Here is a 25892-nt window from a genome sequence, read left to right as displayed (position 1 = left end):
TCTAATTGAGAGCATGGACTACCAACTCAAAATATAACAAGATATGCCTCAGTGTCATCAGCGGATTCCCAATTTGAAAAGGGCAATTCCAGTGAGCCATTCCAGTACCACCTTCTGAAACTGCTGCTGCTCTAGTTAAAGGAGCACAACCTCCTTCTGCCCTTCCAGGAAAAGCCACTGGGTCTCTGCCTGGTCCTTCTGGTGCTGAGCTAGGATCTCCTCCATAGTTCCCCTTTATGGAAAAGGAGGAGTCAATCCCACTTCTGTTACCAAGCTATGACAGGTACTGCTGCTCTGCAATGCCCCCTTCAGGGCACGTGTGGTATTGCATCTGGACTCCACCTTTCATGGAGAGAGGGAGGATTGACTGACAACATTTACCCATAACCACCCACAACAAATTTTTGGCCCCATCAGGCATTGGAAGCTCAGCCCAGAATTCCAATGGGCAGCAGAGACTGTGGGAACTGTGGGTTAGCTACCCACAGTGCACCACTCAGAATGTCGACGCTTGCCACAGTAGTGTGGACGCACACCACCTAATTAATGTGCTTAGTGTAGACACATGCACTCGACTTTATACAATCTGTTCTCAAAAATCAACTTCTGTAAAATCGGAGTACTTTCATAGTGTAGACATGGCCTGAGTCTACAAAATGTGGCCAACCGTTTGGAGCAGGGTAGCTTATGCCATAAGCTTGGCATCAGTCTCTAAATAGACAAGTGGCAAAACAGCAACTCAGGATTCAGCTGTCTGTCTTTAAACAAAAAAAAAGAAAAAAACCCTTCAAAATGCAAGTGCTTTAGTTGCAGTGCTCAGGGCAGGGCAGGGCAGGGAACAGCCAGCCCTGGCCATAAGGTGCTTCTCCTCTGCCCCAGTTTCACCCAGCCCTTCCCCTGAGCAAAAGAAGGCAAGCCTTCTTAACTGGCCTGCTGGTTCCTGATTGGTCAGTATTTCTAACTGGCCCATCTAGATGACAGTTTTGTTGTCCATGGGGTATGAGTGAATTTTTCTTGGGCGGGAGTGTCAGGGGGCTGATCCCTCCAGCAAGGGGCAGAGAAGGCCTAATAGAGCCCGTCACACCCTGCCTCATTCTATGCACACAATGAGCAGCTATTCAATATTGTGTTTTCTCCTCATTAGTCAGTGTGTGGCCCTAGGCCTTAGTTCCTGCGCACTACTCAAACCCTGCTCTGCAGCATTATTATTTTCCTCACTGTTTTTCTATGATGCTTTTCACAACAGACAGTTGGTCTGATGCTTAGGGCACTGGTCTGGAAGCTGGGAGACCTGGGTGTGCTTCCCATGGGGCCTTGGGTAGGTCATGTGGTCTCTCTGTGCCTCAGTTCTCCATCTCTACAATGGAGAGATAAGAGCACTTCCTTACCTCAGTGGGGTGTTGTGAGGATAAACATACTAAAAATGATGCGACACTCAGCTATTACAGTATAAGTACTTAAGACTATATTTGAGTGCTTCACAATCATTAATGGTTTTTATCTTCACAACACCCCTGTGAGAGGAGGAGTTACTGTTATCCCCATTTTACAGATGAGACACTGAGGCACAAAGATTAAGGTCAGAAGTATCCACCCACTTTGGGTGCCCAGTTTGAGACACCCAGGATCCCATTTTTCAGTGTACTGCACATTATATAGCATTTTATATGTTCAAAGCAGAGCTCCCATTGACTTCAGCTGTAGCTGGGAGCACTCAGCACTTTTGAAAAACGGTCCCCAGGGTATCAAGCCAGGCACCCAGACAACATGGAATGCACAATGAGTGACCAGGTGTGAAAAGTTTGGTTTTAGTGATCTGCCCGGCAATACACAGGAGCTCTGTGGCAGAGGCAGGGATAGAATCCCATTCTCCAGAGCAGCATTCACTTGCCTTAACCATGTGACCATCCTTTCTCTTCCCACAGCCCCCTACCTCTTTCACTACATACCTTCCAACTTCTCCGACAAATGAGAAAGGTATCCTACAAACAACAGCCTCCTTTACTAGACAACCCTGATTCTCCCCCAGAACAACTCCATCCACCCTGTGTACTGAATGAGGCAGGGGTCCTGTGGAAAAAAAAGGATGTCATCATGCAATGAAAGTCTGTCTCATCATCCATATGCACAAGGGAAACAAATTAAGGTTGCTCGAGTCAACCTTACCTCTGGCATTTCCCAACTTCTGAGTGCTTGACTTTGCAACTTTAATAGTGTTCTTTTAGTATCATTTGTTGTGGGTAGTTTTCAATTTTTTTAAAAAGCAAACTGAACAAACAGAAGTTCCATCCTGTGGCAACCGAGTGACCCCCACATGGGCCATCAGCAGTGTTAGAACTTCTAGATCCAGAGTCAAACCTTTGCCATTTCAGCTAATGCGGGAACTGATAGATGACGACAACCTACTCTATGTGAGCCAGCACTGGAGGGGGATGAAACACTTGGCCAGTGGGTTACGTAGATATTTGCTGACAGCAGAGGAATGGTGAGACTCGAGAATCCTGGGTTCCATTCCAGGCTCTGGTGGTGAATATGTCATAGTGGGCACAGATTCTGCTGCCCATATCCCCAAGCATGGCCCTTTTGTCCCATCCCCTCCAAACTGCCCCAGTCCTATCTCTTCTCTACCCTGCCTCTAATCCCAGTCCCATTCTTCTCACCTAGCCACTCCTCAAACTTCTCATCCCAATCCCTAGGTCTCACCCCCCAAGGCTCAAGCCCCCGGGACCCTTGCCCACCATTCCCAGCTCTTTCCATCCTGCCTCCTTGCCCAGCCACTCCCAGTTCCCCCACACCCAGTTCTTCATATGATCTGTGTGTGTGTGTGTGTGTGTGTGTGTGTGTGTCTTTCTCTTCCCCACTCCCCACACATTCCCCTTTCCCACTGATTCCCAGCCCCAATCTCTTCACCCAGGCTTCTCATCCAATCTTAGTGTCCATCCTCCCCAGCCCCGGCATCTTTACCCAGACCAGTTCTCCCCCTGTACCCTGGCACCCCATCACTCTCCCCTCCCCGCTCACCAGTTCTCAGCCCCCATCTTCCTGCCTGGCCAGTCCTAGTCTCTCCCCCACCCCTAACTCCTCATCTGATCTCAGTCGCACAACCACTACCTACTTGCCTCCCAGTCCCCCACCCTATTTCCCTTCCTGAATCCTAGGCCCTAGCTTCTTGCCCAGACAATCCCAGTCTCCCAAACTATATTCCCAGTCCCCATTTCTCACCTCCCCCAACTATCCATCAGTCCTAGTTCCTGGTTTGGACTTCCAGGAAGTTGGGGTAGTTGGGGCTGCACCTCCCCTAAGCACAATTTAGATCATGCCCATCCTATGAGTGCAGAAAACTCCCACCCTTCTGGAGTCGGTAATAGCAGGAGCTTTAACCTTGGTGTTGTTATCACAGTCTGTCATGGCTGGTTGTTCCTCTTGACTGGGAAGATGTAGAGGGGTTTCATTTTTAGGGACACCATCCCCATTCCCAGGGACTCTTCTGCTGGTGCAGGTGGGGTCAAGTACCAGGGACAACACTGACAAATTCATCTATCTTGGGAGTTTAAACAGTCACAGCAAAGCGCATGTGCTTCGACAAATAGACCTTGCCACCTCCTGCAAGACGTCCATGTCTTGCTTATGGATGCAAAAACATCCTTGCACTGAAACAAAGTCCAGAATCTATCAAACCTGTACAGTACTTGTATTGCTATATGGGTCAGAAATCCAGAGCCTCTTACAGGCAGACCTGGAGCAGTTAGAGGCATTCCATAGGCACTGTCAGCACCACATCCTGAGCATAAAGTGGTTTGACTTTGTGAGAAATGTCAATTTCGCAGAGATCTGGCCTTCCTTCGCTCACTCATTATATTCAAAAGTAGCACTGCATGCTCTTTGGCCATGTGGCCAGGATGGACAAAAACACCCTTGCACACCGTGCTCTCAAGCGCTCCATCAATGTGTGAAGGGGTGCATGCCCTCATCCTAGCTGGTGCCGTCCACAGTGCCATTCCAGAGATTTGTGGATTCGCAGGATTGAGGCAGATCTGAGAACTACACTACATCAACCATGGTCACTCTGGCTAGCACAATGGTCATCAGTAGACTGCATGTTTGATCACAATGCTGATGGGCGATGACCAGGGGAGGTCCTGGAAGACTGGAGAAAGGCTAATGTAGTGCCCATCTTTAAAAAGGGGGGAAAGGAGGAGTCGGGGATCTATATACCGGCAGCCTGACTTCGAAACCTGGGAAGCTACTAGAGTAATATAAAAAACATTCAATTTGCAAATACCTGGACACTGAAGAGGTGAGCACTAGCAGCCAGCATGGATTTACCAAGAAAAAATTGTGCCAACTAGCTTGATTTCCTTCTTTGACAGGGTAACTGATTTTCTGGATAGGGGGAATGCAGTGGACATAATATACCTGGACTTCAGCAAGCTTTTGACACAGTCCCACATGGCATTCTGATAAGTGAGCTGGAGAAATGTGGGCTTGGCAGAGCTACCATTAAATGGATACATAATTGGTTAAACAACCACAAACAAAGAGTATCTATTAATGGAATGATGTCAGATTGGAGGAAGATCTCAAGTGGGGTTCCACCGGGATCTGTTCTGGGTCCAGTGTTGTTTAATATCTTTATTAATGACCTGGATGTAGGAGTAGAGAGCATCCTGATCATGTCTGCAGATGACACAAAGCTGGGGGATTGCCAATACTTTGGAGGATAGAGCTAAAATTCAGAGAGATCTTGATAAATTGGAGAACTGAGCTATACACAACAAAATGAAATTCAAAGACCAATGTAAAGTGCTACATTTAGGGAAGAAAAACCAAGTGTACAGATACAGAATGGGGGGAAACTGGCCTGGCAGCAGCACTGCTCAGAAGGATGTGGGAGTTGTAGTGGATCACAACCTCAACATGAGTCAGCAATGCGATGCTGTTGCAAAAAAAGCAAATGCAATTTTAGATTGCATTAACAGAGGCATAGCATGCAAGCCATGGGAGGTGATAGTACCATTCTCCTTGGCACTGGTTAGGCTTCAGATGGAGTATTGTGTCCAATTTTGGTCAACAATGTATAGAAAGGATGTAGAGAAACTGCAAAGGATCCAGAGGCGAGTAACAAAGATTATCCAAGGGATGGAATGCAAGCCGTATGAGCAAAGACTGAATGAACTGGGTATGTTCAGTTTGGAAAAGAGGAGATTAAGAGACATGATAGCAGTCTTTAAATACTTGAAAGGCTGCCATAAAAAAAGATGGAGAAAAGTTGTTCTCTCTTGCCACAGAGGGCAGGACAAGAGGCAATGGGTTCAAACTACAGCATCGCAGATTTAGATTAAATCTCAGAGAAAACTTCCTAACTTTAAGAACCGTAGCACAATGGAACAGATGGCCTAGGGAGGTTGTGGAAGCTCCTTCACTGGAGATTTTTAGATAGTCATTTGTTTTGGATGGCTTAGAAACAACAAATCCTGCATCTTGGCAGGGCATCAGACTAGATAACCTTTGTGGTCCCTTCTAAACCTGTGATTCTATGACCAGCCCCTCCTACAATAATCTTTCGTGCACACCAGAGATATTCAACTACCCACTATTAGAGGCTACAGCTTCTTCTCCTGAATTTTAGAATTTTATATAAAGCATCACATTGACTGCAACTAGAATAATTCATTAATCAAAACATAGCAGTTAGAGCTTTGCCTTTGTAGATCCCAAAGCAATTTACAAAAGTATCATTATCTCCATTTTGTGAATGGAGAAACAGCAGTACAGACTTATCCAATGCTATATAGCAAGCCATTTATAGAGTATAACTCTGGTCTCTGGACTCCCAGAACTGTGCCCTATGCACTGGCCACAATGCCTCCTTGGGATGAATATGACTGGTTTTACAATGCCTTCCTTTTCTCTCCTGACTTTAACATTCTCCAGCCAACTCCACTGCCCTTATTTCTTCCCTCCTGCTTTCTTCTGGAACTTAATGTTTCTAATTAGCATAAGGAACCTTGCAGATACGTGGCACTGCAGCACCGAGAGGAAAAGAATCATTTCAGGGTTTGTTTGTTTTTATTGCCTCACAGGTTGTATTTTAATGAAACTTTTTTCTTTGATCATGTGAGGTTCAGGAGAAGGACCCCCTCTTTCTAGCTCTCCCTCACCTATTTGTGTCTCTCTGGCCTGCTCTTCTCTCTCAGCTTGTTTATTTTCTCTTCCCACTCATCCTAGCTAAGGCAGGATTTTTCCCTTGCAGTGCATTTTCCAGAGTTTTATCCACTCCAAATCTGAAATAGTTTAAGTGATGGGGTTTCCATCTTTCCCTGAGGAGACTACTCCACATCTAATAGAGATTGCCATTTGGAAAATTCTCTTGATATTCTGTTTAATGATCCCTTTACTCAATTTGTTCCCACTGCTCCTAGTTACACCTCGTTTAGACCAACCTAAACTGTTTCTCTCTCTCCTTGGTATATATCTAGGCACAACACATTAGTTATATTTACCTGTAGTCATTATTTAGTCAAGCTACAATATACATATTTAGCTCTTTTAATCTATCCTCATATATCAATTCCTTAAGGCCCTTAAAAGAGTTATATACTACAATCTTATCTCTTCCTGTACCCTCTGTTTTTTCAGGCTGTGTGTATTTAATTCCCTTAACTTCCCTCATAATCCTTTCCCTCTAAATGTGGTTAATGAAGCAAAGAAAAGGCAAACAGAACAAGAGATTCCCTGGAAAGAGTTGTTTTTCTATGTCCTATGGTTACTGAGGAATGACATGAGGATCTAAGGCAGCAGCACTGGTCAATTTCACACTTGAGGTTTTCAATTTTATTTTTCAGAGTAGCAGCCGTGTTAGTCTGTATTCGCAAAAAGAAAAGGAGTACTTGTGGCACCTTAGAGACTAACAAATTTATTAGAGCATAAGCTTTCGTGAGTTACAGCTCACTTCAATTTGAGTGTAATTAATTCAAATTTTGTGAGACAAGTATCTGCTCTGGGTTGTAATAAAGGTCTTGCCTGCTCCAGAACCAAGAAACTAATCTTCTCATCTGGCTCGGGATGGCACAAATTGATTTAATACTTCTGGGGAGTTTTATGAGTAATAACAACTATTACAATAAAAATAGTTTTTCATTGTTAATTACTAGAGCTGGTCAGAAAAACTTTGATGGAACAATTTTCCATCAGAGACCATAGTTCCAGCATAATTGAAACACTTTGCAAAATCATGTCAATTACCCTGAAATTTCATTTTAGAGGGAGGGGGGAAAAGAGGAAAGTAGTTCTGAGAAAGTTGAAACATGCCATTTCAATATTTTCTGAATGAAATGGTTTGATTTTTCCTTTCAAAATGATTTTTCATTTCTTTTCTTTTTTATTTTGTATTATATTATTTATAATATTATATTGGAATTAAATGTGTTAGCATCAGGAAAAGCAAACAACAAAACTGTGTGCAAGAAACTATATATAGGTCACACACGCACACCACTCACACAAAATGGACAGAGAGAGAGAGAGAAAATGCAGAAAGACCCAGGAAAAATAAATATTACATACAAAATCAAAATTAATGCAATATTAATTATGTGAATTTGAACAAAAGCAGTCAGGCAATACAAAAGTTAAGGTTCCAACAGAATAATTAATTCTGCCACGTTACATTTAGTGTTTATCATATATGCAGGAGTGCAAGTAGGGCAGTACCCTGCAGTACACAGTAGTGGCAAGAGATTTTTAGCAGGTACGGAGTACCGGAAAGACTTGGGGCTAGCCACCCCCCCCCGAAGGGGGAGGGGGTAGGCCTATGCTCTGTTCCTTAAAGGAGCAACACAGCTAGGGAGAGGCATTCATTCTTTAAATGACTAACAGCACAATACATATGCTAACAAACTTTTTTAAACAAAAGTTTTTTAGCATATGTATGGTGCTGTTTGCTCAGGAGTCCTCAAGAGGGGAGGGATGGGAGGATGGAAGGTGTTTAAACAGTAAAAAGAAAAGGAGTACTTGTGGCACCTTAGAGACTAACAAATTTATTAGAGCATAAGCTTTCGTGAGCTACAGCTCACTTCATCGGATGCATGAAGTGAGCTGTAGCTCACGAAAGCTTATGCTCTAATAAATTTGTTAGTCTCTAAGGTGCCACAAGTACTCCTTTTCTTTTTGCGAATACAGACTAACACGGCTGCTACTCTGAAACCTGTTTAAACAGTGTTTCTGATTCTGTTTCTCCCCATTGGTCTGAATTATCCATGACATCCATACTGCATCACATCAAGTCCAAATCATTAGAGGAATGCCTCCGCTTGCACTGACCAGAGGATGTTTGGATTCTGATGTCAGCCCAGTTCTGCAGCCTGACAGGAATCAGGTATTGTCCCCAGCATACATAGATTTCTTCTTTTGCAGCCAAACTAGCCTAATATGCATTTTGTTAACTGGAATTGGAGCAGCAAAATAAAGAAAACAAATGCCTCATTTTCCATCTTTGTGGGTGAGAGAACTATAAGTGAAGATTATAATGCTAGACACTGACAGCCTTAAACCAACTACCTCAGGAATCTGCCAAGAACTTCACTGAAAATAAGTTCCTCATCTTAGCAACGGAGCTAAGACTTATCACACATCTGCCCACCTTTATTCGAATGAAGCTCCTTCTGATCTGACAGCTCAGGCATTGTCAATTTCATCCAGAACAATTTACAAACTTGGAACCTAATCCTGTAAACCCTTAATCATTTGATCAATCCTATTGAAGTCAATGGGACTATTTGCATGAGTATGGACCACTTTTGTGGACTGGTAAGAGTCTCAGGAGTCTGTTCTGTTCGTATAAAGGAAGTTGAATCTCCCATTGAAATGCAATGTTTGGGTACAACACCATAAAGCAGTTTAGGATACAGTTCGCCTTAAAATTTGTCTTTTAATAAGTCATACATATGCTGAAATGCCTCCTCACCCAACTCCCATATTCCATATAAAGGGACTGAATACTACATATTTGAAGGAAAATGACTAGTTAAGCATGTTGATGTTTGTATATACAAAGGGGGGTGTCAGAGGGGATGGGGAAAGCATGGGGGCCCCGGATTGGGGGCAGGGAGGAGTCACATGGAGGGACATATGGGAAGGTCACATGCCCCCCCTTGTGTCCCTCCCATGAGTGCAGTACCAGCAAGAAATGATTTCTACTTGCACCACTGCATATATGTATCAGTCTAACCAGTAATAGATATAGGTATAGATATGCACAATGTTGCAGAGTCAGTCTTATGTTTGGAAACTTATTTTTTTATTTCTTGCCTTTTTGGGTTCAAATTTTCCAATTTAATGTTGACCCCTAACATAGGTTTTTGTACTTGGACACAGATTTGCTCTCCGAGAAGCGACCAGCAGGGGGGCATGCAGGTTTACCCCAGCAGCCGGCCTGAGTGGGAAGCGGAAGGGATGGAGACATAGCCTCTTCCGGCTGCGCTGGTACACTGCCTGGTGCAGCACAACAGCTGCCTGGGAGAGCGCCTGCTGCAGCAGCAGGGGGGCTTCCGACTGCCCAGGCTCAACTTCCGGGGACAGCAACCAAGTGAGCCAGAGTCCCCGCCTGTGGCATGCTCAGCCTCTGTCCCCAGAAGCTGAGCCTGAGCAGGGACCGGGCTGCCGCCCCCCACCCACAGCCAGGCTCTCTCCCGGGCAGGTGGCTACTCTGCACAGAGCAGTGACTGGAAGTGGCTCCATCCCGTTCCCTGCCTGGGCCTGGATGCCAGGGACAGAAGCCAAACATGCCAGAGGGGATCCAGCGCAGCAGGAGGACAGCGCCCGCCTCCACGCCCCCCCCCCCACACACACACACAGGTAATGTGGGGCCAGGAGAGTGTGGGGGCCCCAGGCTGGGGAGGAGACATGTGGGGAGGTCACGTGTCCTCCCCTTTAGCTTGTGCTCCCCCCGCAGTATGGGGAGGCACCAGTTGTCTAGTCTCGATTGAAGTGAATCAAAAGTTAACACGCACAGCATGCAACAGGGTTAGATTTGGCCAAGTGTTTTTTAAAGAAATAGAATCTTGCCTGTCACACTAAGGAATTGCACAACTCTGTTTCGTGCAGTTCCATAGGTTTTGATCCGTACCACTCCATAGATAGATACTAAACCAAGCACAGGATTATGGAGTTGAAATAAGGGTCTGAAGCTGCAAAATGCTGAACAACCTCAGCCAGAACTGACTCTTGTCAAAGTTAAGGATGCTCAGCACTTCACAGGTAGCACACAGCACCTTGCAGGATCAAACCATAATTATACAACTCATTTCCAGTACTGTGACTAAAAACCAACCCGTATTTATGGAGGCTGTGTGGAAATGGTTCATTAAGCACTTACCAGTATAACTTCATTTTTGTAAAGAAATATAACAGATATTTCATATATAACATATTTTATTCAATTTGCCAAATAAATATTATCCATTACCCACATGAGAAGTCAGAAGCTTTAATGGTCAGCCATTTTAAAAGGTCTGTAAAGAAAATGTTTATACAATTTTTCTAAAACTGGAATCTCTTTATTTGACTTGCTTACCCTGTTCAAAAGCTGCACATGGGAAGCTTGGTAAAAGCGATTTTTATATTCACTGGGCCCCATCTTCATGCCCCCTCATGGTCCTACCAGAATTTCCCATAGAAGTCAATGGGCAACATACAATAATAGGATTACATGCTACTCTGCCAAGGAAAGACCTAGGGAAGGGTAAAAACTCTTCAAACAACTCCATGGTACAAATTCTGCTCTAAGTTACACCAGTGTAAATCTGATCTGATTGCACCACGACCAGTGGAGTTACTCTGAATTTCTACTGGTATAATCTTAAATTGGAATTTTCCCCTTCAACTTTAAACTCACAATTTTTCAATACTTTGGGCCTGGTGGTGTCATTTGTACTTATGCAAAGTGACTGTATAATGCCATCCTTCCACTCTGTTAGTGTTTTACACCCGTTGTGCACAGGTGTAGACGACTGCACGAGGTGCAAGGCAATGGATAATCAAGGCCACAAAGTTGTTGCTTGAGTTTCCTCTCAGATGGAAAAGGCTTGGGGGTTATTGTACATAGAGCTGGGCAAAAAGTAGGGGGGGAAATCATTTGAGAGTCATTTATTCAGCGATTATTTTTTATTGACTCAATTACTTCCTGAATATCACTTGTCCATTTCTAAAGCTGATAAAAGACTGAGAAACATATTTGTGATTAATTTAGTCCCAAAAATGAAAAAAAAATGGAAAAAATTATTCACAACAAAAAATTCAGCCCACCCAAATTCCACAGTCTAATAGAACTCACTCCAAGGAAATGTTTCCTTACTATCCAGTTTAAGTCCCACCCACCCCCCCATTCAATTACATCAAATTACGTCTTGATGTCTCTCAGATCCCCTGAAAGGTGACCTGCAAAGGAATAAAATGGCTTGTACTCTTGTTTGTGATGTATAAAAGAAGGCCAGAAGAGATTTTGCCAAAAAAGAGTTGTTGGCCCAGATTCTTCCCTGCACCCACGATGTAGGTCCAGCTACACTGACTGTATACCAGTTAAAAGATCGCCCAAGCTGGGGGAATTCTCAGCTAAGCAGAACAGGCTGGTCAGAGCAGAGTCAACCTGAGGCTGGGAATAGCAGAGGAGTTTGTAATCAAGTTTCAGGATGGGGTTGATATCAAGGATCGGAGCCCAAGTTAGGTTTCAGGATCCAAGTCAGGAGGCAAGATCCAAATCAGCCAAGGTCAAAACCAGGAGTTCAAGAACAGGAATGGTTGTGGAAGCCACAGGAGACCCATACTATTGCCTGAACAATTCCTAGAATGTCTCTTGGATTTATAAGGGGCAGGGAGTCAATCAGGAGCCATGATGCTGCTGTCTGTCAGACCTCATGAGGTGGAACTTCCCCTGGTCTATATCCAAAGCAGATCATGGGTGGCAGCATGGAGGTGTCCCCTACCTAGCAACTCTACAGGGACAAGTTTGAGACCTGCCTTGCAGTTCAAAGAAAATCAGGCCTGCTGTTTTTTCACATTCAAAATTCAGGACTTGTCTGCACTGGTATACTATGGTGACTGAAGAATTAGTGAAATTATGACAATACAATACAAGAGAATGAAAGATTTGAAATTAGAAAGGGTTGTTAGCCAAACTGGTTGGATTTTTGGAGGGTTTTTTTGTATGGGGGAGAGGGGTTGGTTTTGTGTTTTGACACTTTGGTTAACACCTATTTAACCCAATAACTAATTACCACTTTGGAGAGAGGATGGTTTTATTAAAGTTTCAACACTTGAACTCTTTCCATTAAAATGTGAGAGTTCACAGTAAGCATCCTGAGACCCCCAAGTGATTCTCCAGCTAAACCAGTGAAGGCAAAAAGTAAAAAATACAGTGGTCATAAATGGTCACAAAACATCATAAAAAAGAATAAAATATTTAAATCCTTTGCAGATCCCTTTTAGCAACTCCCTTCTCTCCTTGATCTTTGTGTGCTTCATATAATTCCTGAAGAATGACCTGAAGAAGAGCTATGTGGGGTTCAAGAGCTTGTCTCTTTCACCAACAAAAGTTGCTCCAATTAACAAATATCTCACCCAGCTTGTCTTTCTCATATAATTCTACACAGTTAGCATCTTTTCTACAGATGTAGTTCAGCCACACTATACACACCTAGCTTTTTTTAATCTCTCCTTGAAAGTGACTCTCTCCAAGCACATAATCATTTGGCCAAGTGAGATTCCATCTGCAGACCACTGGCTATGTTATTTCTCAGGATACCAAACCCCACTTTCCTGATCTGTAATGGAAGAAAGCCAATGTCTACCTTGTCTGCCATGATCATGGAGGAGCCTCCGTGGATGCCAAGGATGGGCGTGAGAGTCTGGGCAGAAATGAAGTCTAGGATCTGAGCAATGGCTTCCTGGTCTGTGTCATCAGCAAACACCACACCTTGAACCTTCCGGTCTGACATGAGGTCACAGATGCGGGTGATGATGCTCTTGGGATCTGTCTCATTCATGGCCACCAGTTCCACTCGGGGCACCACTGAGAGGTGGTGGAAGTCATCTTTCTCGTGGGCGTCCTTGATGGCCACTTCGTCTGAGGTCCCCACCAGGATGACAGCAACGCCGATACTGGGGTGGCTCTTCTGGGCACGGGCCCCACCACCCGTCGTTGCAAGGACTGCCAGCACCAGCCAAAACTTTGGAGAATAACACTCCGCCCTGGGCCTCATCTTCAGCTCTTACACTCCCTGAGAAGAAAAGAGAGAGGAGATTAAATGAGAAGTCAATATAGCACTCAGCCTCTACTGTATGTCATTGGTCCATCTAGTCCATTAAACCAGTGGTTCTCACGGGTTCTACACAGAGGTCTTCCAGGGGGTACCACCAACTCACCTAGATATTTGCCTAATTTTACAACAGGCTACACAAAAAGCACTAGCGAAGTCAGTACAAACTAAAATTTCATACGGACAATAACATGTTTATACTGCTTTGTATACTATACACTGAAATGTAAGTACAATATTCCTATTCCAATTGATTTATTTTATAATTATATGGTAAAAAATGAGAAAGTCAGCAATTTTTCAGTAGTAATGTGGCTGTAACACTTTTGTATTTTTATGTCTGGTTTTGTAAGCAAGTAGTTTTTAAATGAGGTGAAACTGGGGGTACACAAGACAAATCAGACTCCTGAAAGGGGTACAGTAGTCTGGAAAGGTTGACAAGCATTGCATTAGATCACCTCCTGTTGGATCCGACTGTTGGTCCATCTTGTCAGATATCCACTCCCTGAGCCTGATCCAAAGCCCAATCAACAGAAGTCTCTCCATTAACTTCAGTTGGTTTTGAATCAGGCCATCTGACAGCAGCCTTTACTTGACAGTTCAGATGAGGGGAGGAAGTGGTGGAGAGAGAATTGGATGGCTTAAGGGACTGGCCAGAAAATACAAAGCACATTATCTCTAAGCCTGTATTTCATCTCAGACCCAAGTCAACAGTGATTGAAAGTTGTTGTCCTCTAACTGACGTCAAGTTACCTACATGGAATGAGCTGGAGATGTCAGTCCTATGTCTAAATGTGTGTCCCCAGCACAAAAGCAATTATCACATAATTGGCACCAGTTTGCCCACATTTAGGTACTATAAGCAAAGAGTCCAAAGCCTACTTAGATCATGGATTCAGAACTCCTTTCTGAGCTCTCAGTATAATCCTTCCAGGTCAAGGCTGGGATGTATTGGCAGGGGCAGTGTGTGTAAATGCTGCAATGGCCCATAATCCACTTACCTTTGGGATAAATACAGGACTTCAATCTGTGAGACTGTCATTTAGGCCCCTTTCACCAATGCTAAATTCACTTATTTAAAAAAAGGGGTTGAAGTGGGGCCAAATGTTGATAGTGCACATGGCCAATTACAGATTGTTATAGTATGGGGGAGATTTTCCTTTCTACGCCAGTTGATGACCCTCTTTGCTCTGAAGCACAAGGATAAATAGATCTTGTACATTTTCATTTCTAGTGTATCCACAGATGTTACTATGATTCATAACCTGCAAATGTCTATTTTTTATTTTAAAAATCATGGAAGTTAGAAATGGAAGAGTTCTATTCGGTCATCAGTCCATCCCTATGCAGGACCTTTCCCTACAGTATAGTTTATAGGTTTTTTCCAGTCTCCTTGTAATAATCCTTAGCATTTATTTAGCACTTTACAAACCTTAACTAATTAATCCTCCCAGCACCTCTGTGAATTAAATACTATTATCATCACTTTACAGATCTGCAAACCACCACAGACAGGTTTGTTCCAGACTAGCCTGTGGCCATAGAGGAAGTCAGGAACAGCCAGAATTAGAATACAGGAGTTCCTGGTTCTCCGTCCCATGCTCAGACCAAACACCCACATCACTTTCTCAAGCAGTTGTATGTATTGCAGGTTATGGAAGACTGTTCTTCAAACCTATCAATCTCATTAAGATATTCACCTCAAGATTCCATTCTGAAATGGTTTAAAGAAACATGGCGTACACCAGGATGTCTTCTAAACTGCATCAGCTGCTCTCTTGCCCTGGTATTGTGAGAGAGCGTAAATAGGAGGACCCAGCTGGACCCATCTATACCATTCATTATTTTGCTTACCTTTATCAAAATCTCCTCCCCTCGCCTGTTACACAGATAGATATTCATAACAGCTGTAATGAGACTGGTAGAACCTTAGAGAATGTACAACCCACCCTCCTTTATATCTTCTGTTGTCCTAAACAGAGCCAGAGGCTAACAGGACAATATTGCTTGCATAGTCACCTAAAGGCTAGTTTTCTGCCCTGATATGGAGGAGACCTAAGTTCAGTTTCCTGGTCTCTCTTGCCCAGGGCAGGCAGAGAGTGCATACACTGCATTAATATTACTAAATTAATAAACAGATAATAAATATTCACAGAAGGAATCAAATCCACTTAGAGGCTGAACAGACTGGGGGGAGGGATAGCTCAGTGGTTTGAGCATTGGCCTGCTTAAACCCAGGGTTGAGTTCAATCCTTGAGTTGGGCCATTTAGGGATCTGGGGCAAAAATTGGGGATTGGCCCTGCTTTGAGCAGGCAGTTGAACTAGATGACCTCCTGAGGTCCCTTCCAACCCTGAGATTCTATGCCTGTGCATGTGAAACATCAATCAATTCCAGCCTTTTTACTGGATTCTCCTTCTGAGAACAAGTTCACAAGAAGGAGTGAGACACTTCAAGAGTTCAGCAAAATGAACAGCTAACTTCATTCCAGCAGGACTGTTATCCTCCAATTACAAGTTGCTAAATTAAATTCCTTCACAGTGAAATGTGGTCCCCACAACTGCAATGCTTTATTAACTGTAATGCACTCTATTCTCGCTCATTCACTCGCCTTAATGTTATATTAGTTCTCTTTAAAATACGTCTCCTGTGATTTCGCTACTTATTCTCACACATTATAATGCTTGGTTATGCAATGGCTAGTTGTGATGCCCAGAGAATAGAATCTAGTTTTACAGCACATCCCTTTCATACTGATTATTCTGAAATGCTTTACAAAGCACTGAGATGGAGACTAGCAATGCAGGAAGTAGGCAGACAAACATGGCAGCTGTTCTGTATTTGCACTCAGACTTGTTTTCTTGAAGGAGGAAACGCTGGGCAATACACCACAGTTACCTCCATTTTTCTTCCCATCAAAGCCATGGAATCTTTAATTTCTTCCTGGATCGGATGGGCATAAAGGAACTCAGCAATTTACAGGTTACACTAGAGAGGTTTTAGGACTGATAATCCCACAATCCAGCAGGCCTCAAAATGGACAGGAATCCCAGCAGGAATCCCTGCTCTTTCAATGGGATAAGTCATGTGCTTCTTTCCCTAGTAGAGAAATTAAGAAATTAGACCCTACAATCACAATTATGTAGTTCATCACGGTTTCTGAAATGTGTCATTCCTCCACCCCCACAAGGCCTGCATAACTGGGCTCGTGGTGCTAAGCTTTGAGGGTCAGTAACTGCAAAAAGTGTTCCTAAACATTTGCTCAGATTCTAAGGCCTAGTCTACACTAGGAAATTAGGTCACTATAACTACATTGCTCAGGGGTGTGAAAAATCCACACCCCAAACAATGCCGTTAAACTGACCTAACCAGCAGTATAGACAGCACTACGTCAACAGGAGAATACTCCTATTAACCTAGCTACCACCTCTCGGGGAGGTGGATTACTTATGCTGATGGGAGAAATCCTCCCACTGGCGTAGATAGCGTCTTCACTGAAGCACTACAGTTGTGCCACTGCGGCTTTTTAAGTGTAGACAAGCCCTAACACATTTGGTTTGCCTGTGTTTGTAATCTTTATTATCCACTTCTCGTGTGAATAAGTTTTATTTACACAAATGTTCAGGTAATGGCTGCTACTCCTGCTACCTCTGTTCACATATGACAAAGGGTATTTGAGCCAGAACAAGAATATTCCTTGCTCATTGTTTTTAAACAAAAAAAAAAAAGAATAAAGTTTCAATCATCCAATCAAGGAGCCGAAGCAAAGGGAGCAGTTTACAGACACCCCCACTGGCTGAAAGTTGTTCATATAAACTATTCACTAAATATGTGCAAATAACATATATCTGTGCAGAAATCAGGATAGGCTCACTAGCATAAAAAGGGCTACACTGGTTAAATAATTTATTCACAATTAATAATACCAGGTTTAGCATTCAAGGTGTTTACCCTCAGAGGTGGAGGTTAATGCAAAATATCATTGGTATATTGTATAAAAGTTCTTTAAAATGGCTTTTCTGTAAATTATGTGGCATATTCAGGATACACAATGGTGCTCTGTGTGGGGTTTGGACCTCATTTAGGGTGGCAAATATAATCCAGGTTTTGCCACTCCTGAGCAATGTAGCCATCCCAAGCTCAAGCTTGGCCAATAAAACATTTTATCTCAGAGAGAGAGAGAGAGAGAGAGAATATACCAGAGTGTGGTGAGCTAAAATGGTTTTACAGCCTATAACCTGACTTCACCCACCATTAAAATGCAGCCACCCCTTTTCTTGAAATGTGCTATCTAGTTAGCATGGCAGAGCAATGTTACACAACAATTGTTAGGACAGGAAGGGAAGAACAACTTTCTAGTTGAAACTGCAAAGGGAATTTAAGTAGGCAGAAAGTCATTACTCAGGTTGGAATTCAGCCAGGACACAAGAGCTAATACACTTAAAAATGCCATGGGATCTTCACTTGACACTGTTTTTTTTTAATACAGATTACATCTGAGACAAGTATTAATAGAAAATTATATGGAGGTGTGGACAAAGTACAGCTCAGTGATTGCAGATACTTCTATACAATATTTCAAAATACGTCAAGTACACAAACAGCTTATCCTTCATCTAACAAATGTAACTATGAATAGGCTGTCATTAGAACAGTACACAAGGTAACTAGCTAATCTTGTAGGCTGGAAAACAGTTACCCAGATGGAACTGAGGACAGAGTGAGGCCTGCTAACTGGAATTCCGTTAGCCATTCTTGTTGGTAATGTAGGGGAAGCTATACAATCCAGCTCATTTCCCCATAGCTGTGTCAGCTATTGAGGCAGCAACAGGCAGAAGGGGAACCCCAATGAGCTCTACCCACCCCCCAGCCAGAGGCAGCAGCAGGAAGGGAAGTCCCAACATCCCCTTGCTTCATCCAGAGAGAGACACAGGAGGAAAAACCGTGGAGACCTCTCTCCGGGCTAGGAGGAAGATGCTTGCTGATGCAGGAAGCCTCCCCTGCTCTGCACACATAGCTGAGTGCACTGTGCTTGCTATCAGGATACCATCTTAGGGGGAACCTTGCTAGGAAATTAGTTCATTGCTGACTCAGGAAGAAGCACATCACCTATTCAACTGCCAACATCACTTCCTACAGCACCTCAGAAGTATCGCATCCGAACGCTTTCTAGGCCCTTCCCTGCTTAGCCTGTGAGATGGGGTGGGATCTGAGTTACCCAGGAAAGAATTTTCTGTAGTATCTGGCAGATGAATCTTGCCCATATACTCAGGGTTTAGCTGATCGCCATATTTGGGGTCGGGAAGGAATTTTCCTCCAGGGCAGATTGGAAGAGGCCTGGAGGTTTTTCGCCTTCCACTGTAGCATGGGGCACGGGTCACTTGCTGGAGGATTTTCTGCTCCTTGAAGTCTTTAAACCACGATTTGAGGACTTCAATAGCTCAGACATAGGTGAGAGGTTTTTCGCAGGAGTGAGTGGGTGAAATTCCATGGTCTGCGTTGTGCAGGAGGTCGAACTAGATGATCATAATGGTCCCTTCTGACTTCAGTATCTATGAATCTATGAATGAGGTCACAGTCCCAGGTAGCATGGCTTCAAATTCTATAGTCCTAATCATAACCCTAACTCCATTGCTAACCTCACTTCTGAATCAAATCTAGTTCTGACCCATCCCTAATCATAAGCCTAATTTTGGTGCTAACCATAACCTAATGCCCCGCTACAGTGTTTCCCAAACTTGGGACGCTGCTTGTTCAGGGAAAGCCTCTGGTGAGCCGGGCCGGTTTGTTTACCTGCCACGTCTGCAGGTTCGGCCGATCACGGCTCCAACTGGCCGCGGTTCACCGCTGCAGACCAATGGGGGCTGCGGGAAGTGGTGGCCGGTACATCCCTCAGCCCGTGCCACTTCCCGCAGCTCCCATTGGCCTGCAGCGGTGAACCGCGGCCAGTGGGAGCCACGATCGGCTGAACCTGCGGACGCAGCAGGTAAACAAACCGACCCGTCCACCAGGGGCTTTCCCTGAACAAGCAGCATCCCAAGTTTGGGAAACACTGCCCTACTACAACACTAACTATAGTCACCCTCCTGAGCACAATGTTATGCATAAACTTAACTCTAATATTAACCCTTTACAACTACAATACCCACCTGCTGAAGTGAAGAAACAGATTGACAGAGCCAGAAGAGTACCCAGAAGTCACCTACTACAGGACAGGCCCAACTAAGAAAACAACAGAACGCCACTAGCCATCACCTTCAGCCCCCAACTAAAACCTCTCCAACACATCATCAAGGATCTACAACCTATCCTGAAGGACGACCCATCACTCTCACAGATCTTGGGAGACAGGCCAGTCCTTGCTTACAGACAGCCCCCCAATCTGAAGCAAATACTCACCAGCAACCACACACCACACAACAGAACCACTAACCCAGGAACCTATCCTTGCAACAAAGCCCGTTGCCAACTCTGTCCACATATCTATTCAGGGGATACCATCATAGGGCCTAATCACATCAGCCACACTATCAGAGGCTCGTTCACCTGCGCATCTACCAATGTGATATATGCCATCATGTGCCAGCAATGCCCCTCTGCCATGTACATTGGCCAAACTGGACAGTCTCTACGTAAAAGAATGAATGGACACAAATCAGACCTCAAGAATTATAACATTCAAAAACCAGTCGGAGAACACTTCAATCTCTCTGGTCACTCGATCACAGACCTAAGAGTGGCTATCCTTCAACAAAAAAGCTTCAAAAACAGACTCCAAGGAGAGACTGCTGAATTGGAATTAATTTGCAAACTGGATACAATTAACTTAGGCTTGAATAGAGACTGGGAATGGATGAGTCATTACACAAAGTAAAACTATTTCCCCATGGTATTTCTCCCTCCCACCCCACCCCCCACTGTTCCTCTGATATTCTTGTTAACTGCTGGAATTAGCCTACCTTGCTTGTCACCATGAAAGGTTTTCCTCCTTTCCCCCCTCTGCTGCTGGTGATGGCTTATCTTAAGTGATCACTCTCCTTACAGTGTGTATGATAAACCCATTGTTTCATGTTCTCTGTGTGTGTGTGTGTGTATATAAATCTCTCCTCTGCTTTTTCCACCAAATGCATCCGATGAAGTGAGCTGTAGCTCACGAAAGCTTATGCTCTAATAAATTTGTTAGTCTCTAAGGTGCCACAAGTACTCCTTTTCTTTTTATTAACCCTTTGCTAACCCTGAATATAACCTTAAATGAACCATGCTTAACTTTTTAACTTAGTCTGTACTATGACAGACAATGAATACAAAGACAACACTCATGCTTCAGGGCATAAGCAGATCACCAGTGGGGTCAAGAAGAAATTCACCTCATGACTGGTATAGTACAGTACAGTTAGATGCATTATAGGTGTTTACACCTGCCTCTGAAGTATATGGCATTACATATAACAGGTGATAGGATGCTGGATTAGCTGGGCCATTGGTTTGTAAAAGGTGGGATACCATACTAGACAAGCCACTGTTTTGGAAAGGGAATCCCTATATTCTTATACCAAACAAGAGTTTTATTTCTATGTTTACATGGTGGAGAAAAAGACTTCAGTATATTTAATATTTTACACTAGCTGTTCCCCAAATGAACTGTGAGAGTGGAGGAGAATTCTGGGAAGGAAGGGGTGGGACTAATGGGAGCCTTATCTCAACACACTAACTTATCAATTCTGAGACCTGAAGTTCAGATCTGGTTTAAGTCATATGTCATGTTAGGTGGCTTTAAGCAGACACCCAGGATTGAAATAGTAGGGGGATGCAAGTCAAGATTGTGATCCATTTGCAAAGTTGTGTGACAGTCCTGTGACCAAAGAATCCCTTAATACCAACTGACAATGGGGTTACAGCAATGTCTTGATTCTGGTATGTACATTCTGGTTCAATAAAGAACGTCATGCGAGGTCTGAAATGAAAGCCAGGGTAACACTTGTTACTAATATTGTTGTGAAATGTATGTACAGATACAATGTAATACGCCTGGGGAGACTCTGCACATGCAGAATTCATGTCCCCTGCAGATTTTTTTTTCCCTGCAGAAAATACATTCTGCTGGATACAGTTACATCTTTTGCCCACAAAGGGCTGTTTTGGCACCAGAAGAGAGGGCAGCCAGTTCACAGGCTGGAGCAGCCAGCTGTGGATAGGGAGGGGGCAGAGACTGCATTCCTCACAGCACCCTACACACGGGGCCAGGTGAGGAGGCAGAGGATGGTGGGGGGACAGAGCAGGGCACACAAAGCTGCAGGGGGTCACACAGACAGGTTCAGAAGGGCTAGTGGGATAACAGCATTGAGCCAGAGGCTGAATGGGAGGGGAGTGCAGGCCACATGGGGACAGGGCAGATGGGCCTGACTGAATGGGAGAGGCTAGAGGTCAGTCAGGATCTGCATGGGGGAGACTCCCCAACTCCCTAACAATCCCTCCCCTGCAAAAAAAACTGTTCCATACTTCTCCCGCCCACACCCAACAAACCTCCTGGTTCACTCCCAGGTTCCTTCTCAGCTATTACGTCCCTCTTCGTCAGCTGCTCCATTACCCCTGACTCCCCCAAGACTTTCCACTGCTTCTGAGGGGTGCAGGAAATACAGTTCTGTATTGTAATTTAAATGAATTATTACTCAACGTTCTGTGTTAATATGCCTAATAAGGAATCTATTTGTCAGAAACATTTCCTGAATCTTTTTTGTTGTCTCTATTGTTACAGACATACTTGCTGACAGGTATTTTGAAATAAATTACCAAAATAATGGAAAATGGCAAGATTATATTGTGCTATTTTTGACAATAAAATATGCAGTATTTTGCAGAATTTTAAAATGTTGTGTAGCGAATATTTAATTTTTTGGTGCAAAATTTTTAATTTTTTGGCACAGAATTCCCCCAGAAGTAATGTAAGGAGTTGTGTGTATGATGAAAATGCATTCTCAGATTTTGTATCAAGGTATGAATCACGCACTGAGGGGGAAAAACGGGTTCTGTTAGACCAGATGTTAATTCACCTATCTCTGTTGAGATGTAAATTAATCATTGTTAGGTAACACAGCGGACACAATTTACATACAAAGCCAAAGAAGAGATGTGAAGTCAACAGTGAAGTAGCACACAGGAAAAATAAGCCACAGGTGGTTACCCTGTATCTGAGAACAGACAAGGAACTTTTGGGGAGAGTATAAATAGAAGGCAAACACCCCCTCCCATCCTGCACCTAGGAAGTAAATGGGCAGTGTATTTACATTCATGAAAACGGGATCTCAACCAACCTTGGTTGAAACTGTTGCACAAGAAACTTCTTTAGACAGGAAGTTAACCTGTTAATTAACATTCGTCTCTAGAAAGTATGTTACGATTTTGTTTTATATATAGCCTTTTGTTTCCAATATCCTGACTCACTATCACTTGAACCTTTGGTAATATACAGAGAAAACAAAAATAAGTTTATTGAAATGCTATTATATTAAGCAAAGTGCTGGATCAGAGCTGAAACTTACAAGCTGCAGCGTATATTGTTCCTTTGGGGACAGAACAGCAGACCTGATATTTCATGAGTAGCCAGTGACAGGGGCTGGACATTACAGGGGGACACTTGAAAGGGGATTGTGGATCGGGGTGCACCTGTTGTTAACCTGCAAGGCACAGTAAGGGCTAGCATAGCCCAGAGGAGAGTACTTGGGTGGCTAGAAGGCTGGCACCTAGCTAAGCACAGGCAAGACTCGCTCATGCTGGAGGAAGGGGGTGACAAGATAATTTTCAGCCTGAATTACCCTGACAACTGTCACAGGCCCAAACCCAGAGTAGCAGGAGGTATAGGTCAGGATTAGCAGGACAGAGTGGGTTCCAGTTCTGGCCATGCTGTAGGTCAGGACTGAAATAGCAGGGTTACTATCAGGAGATCTCTGCTTAGATGCTTTCTCCTGCTCTGTCAGAAAGGGCGGAGGGGGGGAGGGATTGATTCTGGGTCTCCTACATTCCAGGTGAGTGCTTTAACCGCTGAGCTAAGAGATATAAAGTGGGCAACACCTCCTCCTCCTTCTCCTCCAGCTGCTTTGTGTGTAACGAGGCAGACACCTAACTCATTCTTGGAAGAAAAGCCATAGGCCCCTAAGCTGCCAGATTCCAGGAGAGGGGTTCCCAGCAATGGACTGCTAGCCCAGACTTAGGCACCTCTCTCTGCGAGAGAGGCAGGGCTTAGGACACACCCCTCTCGTCTGCATCGCCCTTTGGCTAGTTATGATGGTTCTCTGCCTAACAAGCTGATTTTGTGGATGACATTTGTAGGCACTTCCCTTCCACATGTATTGTGTAGGGAGCCTGGGCCTCTAAATTGGCTTTGTGGATCACAGTGTTGTTCCAGTGATTTTCTAGGTGCCTAGAAGTTTGGCACAGTGATGCTGAGCATTGCAATATCTAAGTTCCTCCAGGGATCTGGGCTTCTGTGCTTTTTGTTAGGCTGGCCCCAATGTCTGGAACATCCTTCCATACCCCTGTACCACACATCTCTCCTCACACCTCCTTTAAACCTCTCCTCTGCTCTCTTTATTCACCCAGCCCCTGTTTTGCAGACCTCCACCCCAGACTTCACTCTAGGCACTGCCCTGAAAATTTGTAAGTATTAAAAACCTGCATGCTGTATGCAACAAAAAGCACATCCCATGCATTTTCACTGCTCAAGCCCTTGTCCTCCCCAATCCTGGCCCCAACTTCTTTGTTCACTGTCAACCCTTATGCTGTTATTAATTATTTTTATTACAGTAGTGCCCAGTAGCCTCGATCGGAATCAGGACCCCATTGTGCTGGGCACTTTCCAAGCAAGGACGAAGAGACAGTCCCAGCCCCAGAAAGTGCTGTGTTTCATTTAGATAATAAGCTATTCAGAGCAAGACCTGGACATTTATTATTTGCTTGTACACTTTGGATGTTGATAAATGAAATTAATAATGATAAAGAGTAATATTAACACATTCAGAAAGTGAGGGCCCAGAGGCTATTGATATCTGAGGGTGAATAAACAAACCTGCCGCCCAGTGATTTGTGCAAGATCCCTTCAGGAAAGGAATGAAAATTCCTGGAAAGTCTGAGGGGAGAAAATTGCTGCAATTTAGATTATTTTAACCATATTTGAAACCCAGTTACATTCTGACCGTGTTACACAAACTTCTCTCTGCAATAATAATAAAACATTTCTACATGTCCTATGAGTTTAGTCCTTCTCTTCCCCTCCATCATTCTTTCTTTCTTCCTCCATCTTTTTCCCACCAATTAATTTTTCTAACATTCAACTTTTCTGAATTTCCCCTCTCTATTTCTCTCCCCCAAGTCTAGCTTTCTCTTTAGCTTTCAGTTTTGTTTCCTTTAGTATTTTCTCTTTTATTGTGGAATGTATTACGGACCTGAGCCAATGCCCACTGAGATCAACTGCAGTCTTTTCATTGACTTAAATTATCTTTGATTTGGGCCCTATAGTCACTTTTTTGTTCCTTTTCTTTCAGCCATTTTCTTCCCCATTAAGTTACAGACAGCCTTGAGCCACAAAGTTTGGATCCAGATCCAAATATCCTCATAGTCTGAGGAGGTCCAGAGCCATCTGTAGTAAACAGCGTTCCCTTCTCCCCCATCTTTAAAGGCCATACTGCCTGTGACTTTTGGACAGGTGTCTAGTGTGGGGATGGGGAGAATGCCAGGAGCATTTTTATGCCCTGCTGAGAAGATCTCCCTTGGCGAACCCCATGTGGGGACTTCTGTTTCACACACAGTCGCATATTGATACTAGACCATTGTAACAGAGCCAAATCTACCTCTCCTCTCTCCAAATATATATATTTTGTGCATAGGTAAATGGATGCTATCTTATCTGGCTACAAGATCTATGGTTCTGGAGAGACCGGCACTGTATACTTCATCGCAATTAGAAATGAAAATTCTCTATTTAATGATCCTGGCCTCCTCCTGGCCTTTCAGAATTGTTCTATGCCAAATATTTTTCCGCAAGCTGTACAGTTTGGAATGACTCAAGCAATGGGGTTTCCACCATTTGGAGACAGTTCCACAGTCTAACAGAGATCACTCTTAGGAAACATTTCCTGACATTCAGCCTTTGCTCAGTGTTATCCAGTGACTTTAATTATACCCCTGTGGTCCAGCTTAAATAATTCCTCCCTCTGCTCCTTGATGTTTCCACCCTTACAGTATTTGTAGGTGGTTAATCAGATCACCTCCTTAGTTATCATCTGGTCACAGTATGTGCTTAGTTCTTTGAATCGTTCCTTTGGCCCGTCGCAGGACAAACCAGAGACAGTCAAGGTAAGAACCAAGCTACTGAGAGTGGGGTATTGGTGACTTAGTTCTATGAGCTGGCACATGTAAGATGAGCTGCTGGAGTGAGCTTAACACACACATGCCGTTACGTGAGACAGCAGGTCAGTATAGCACTGGCCAGTGCCAACATGTAAATACCAAGACACAGAGGCTTGGCACAGTCTTCAGTTCTGACCTGCAGAGCCAGACTGGAGCCCTCACTATGTGCCAGGATCTA

The 25892-nt window shown here is 43.9% G+C and overlaps 1 protein-coding gene across 4 annotated transcripts in view; it reads right to left on the bottom strand.

Moving 5' to 3' along the window:
• Positions 1 to 25892, bottom strand: part of GRIN2B (glutamate ionotropic receptor NMDA type subunit 2B) — a 291558-nt gene that overhangs the window by 225727 nt on the left and 39939 nt on the right. For all 4 annotated transcript variants that reach the window (XM_038386872.2, XM_038386873.2, XM_038386874.2 and 1 more), the window contains one exon: positions 12846 to 13274. In XM_038386872.2, the coding sequence (XP_038242800.1) occupies positions 12846 to 13256 (411 nt within the window). In that variant the 5' untranslated portion in view covers positions 13257 to 13274. The remainder of the gene's footprint in view (positions 1 to 12845; positions 13275 to 25892) is intronic.

This window comes from Dermochelys coriacea, chromosome 1, assembly GCF_009764565.3.
Source record: "Dermochelys coriacea isolate rDerCor1 chromosome 1, rDerCor1.pri.v4, whole genome shotgun sequence".
Classification (NCBI taxonomy): Eukaryota; Metazoa; Chordata; order Testudines; family Dermochelyidae; genus Dermochelys; species Dermochelys coriacea.
This window is presented reverse-complemented; position numbering and strand designations above follow the sequence as displayed.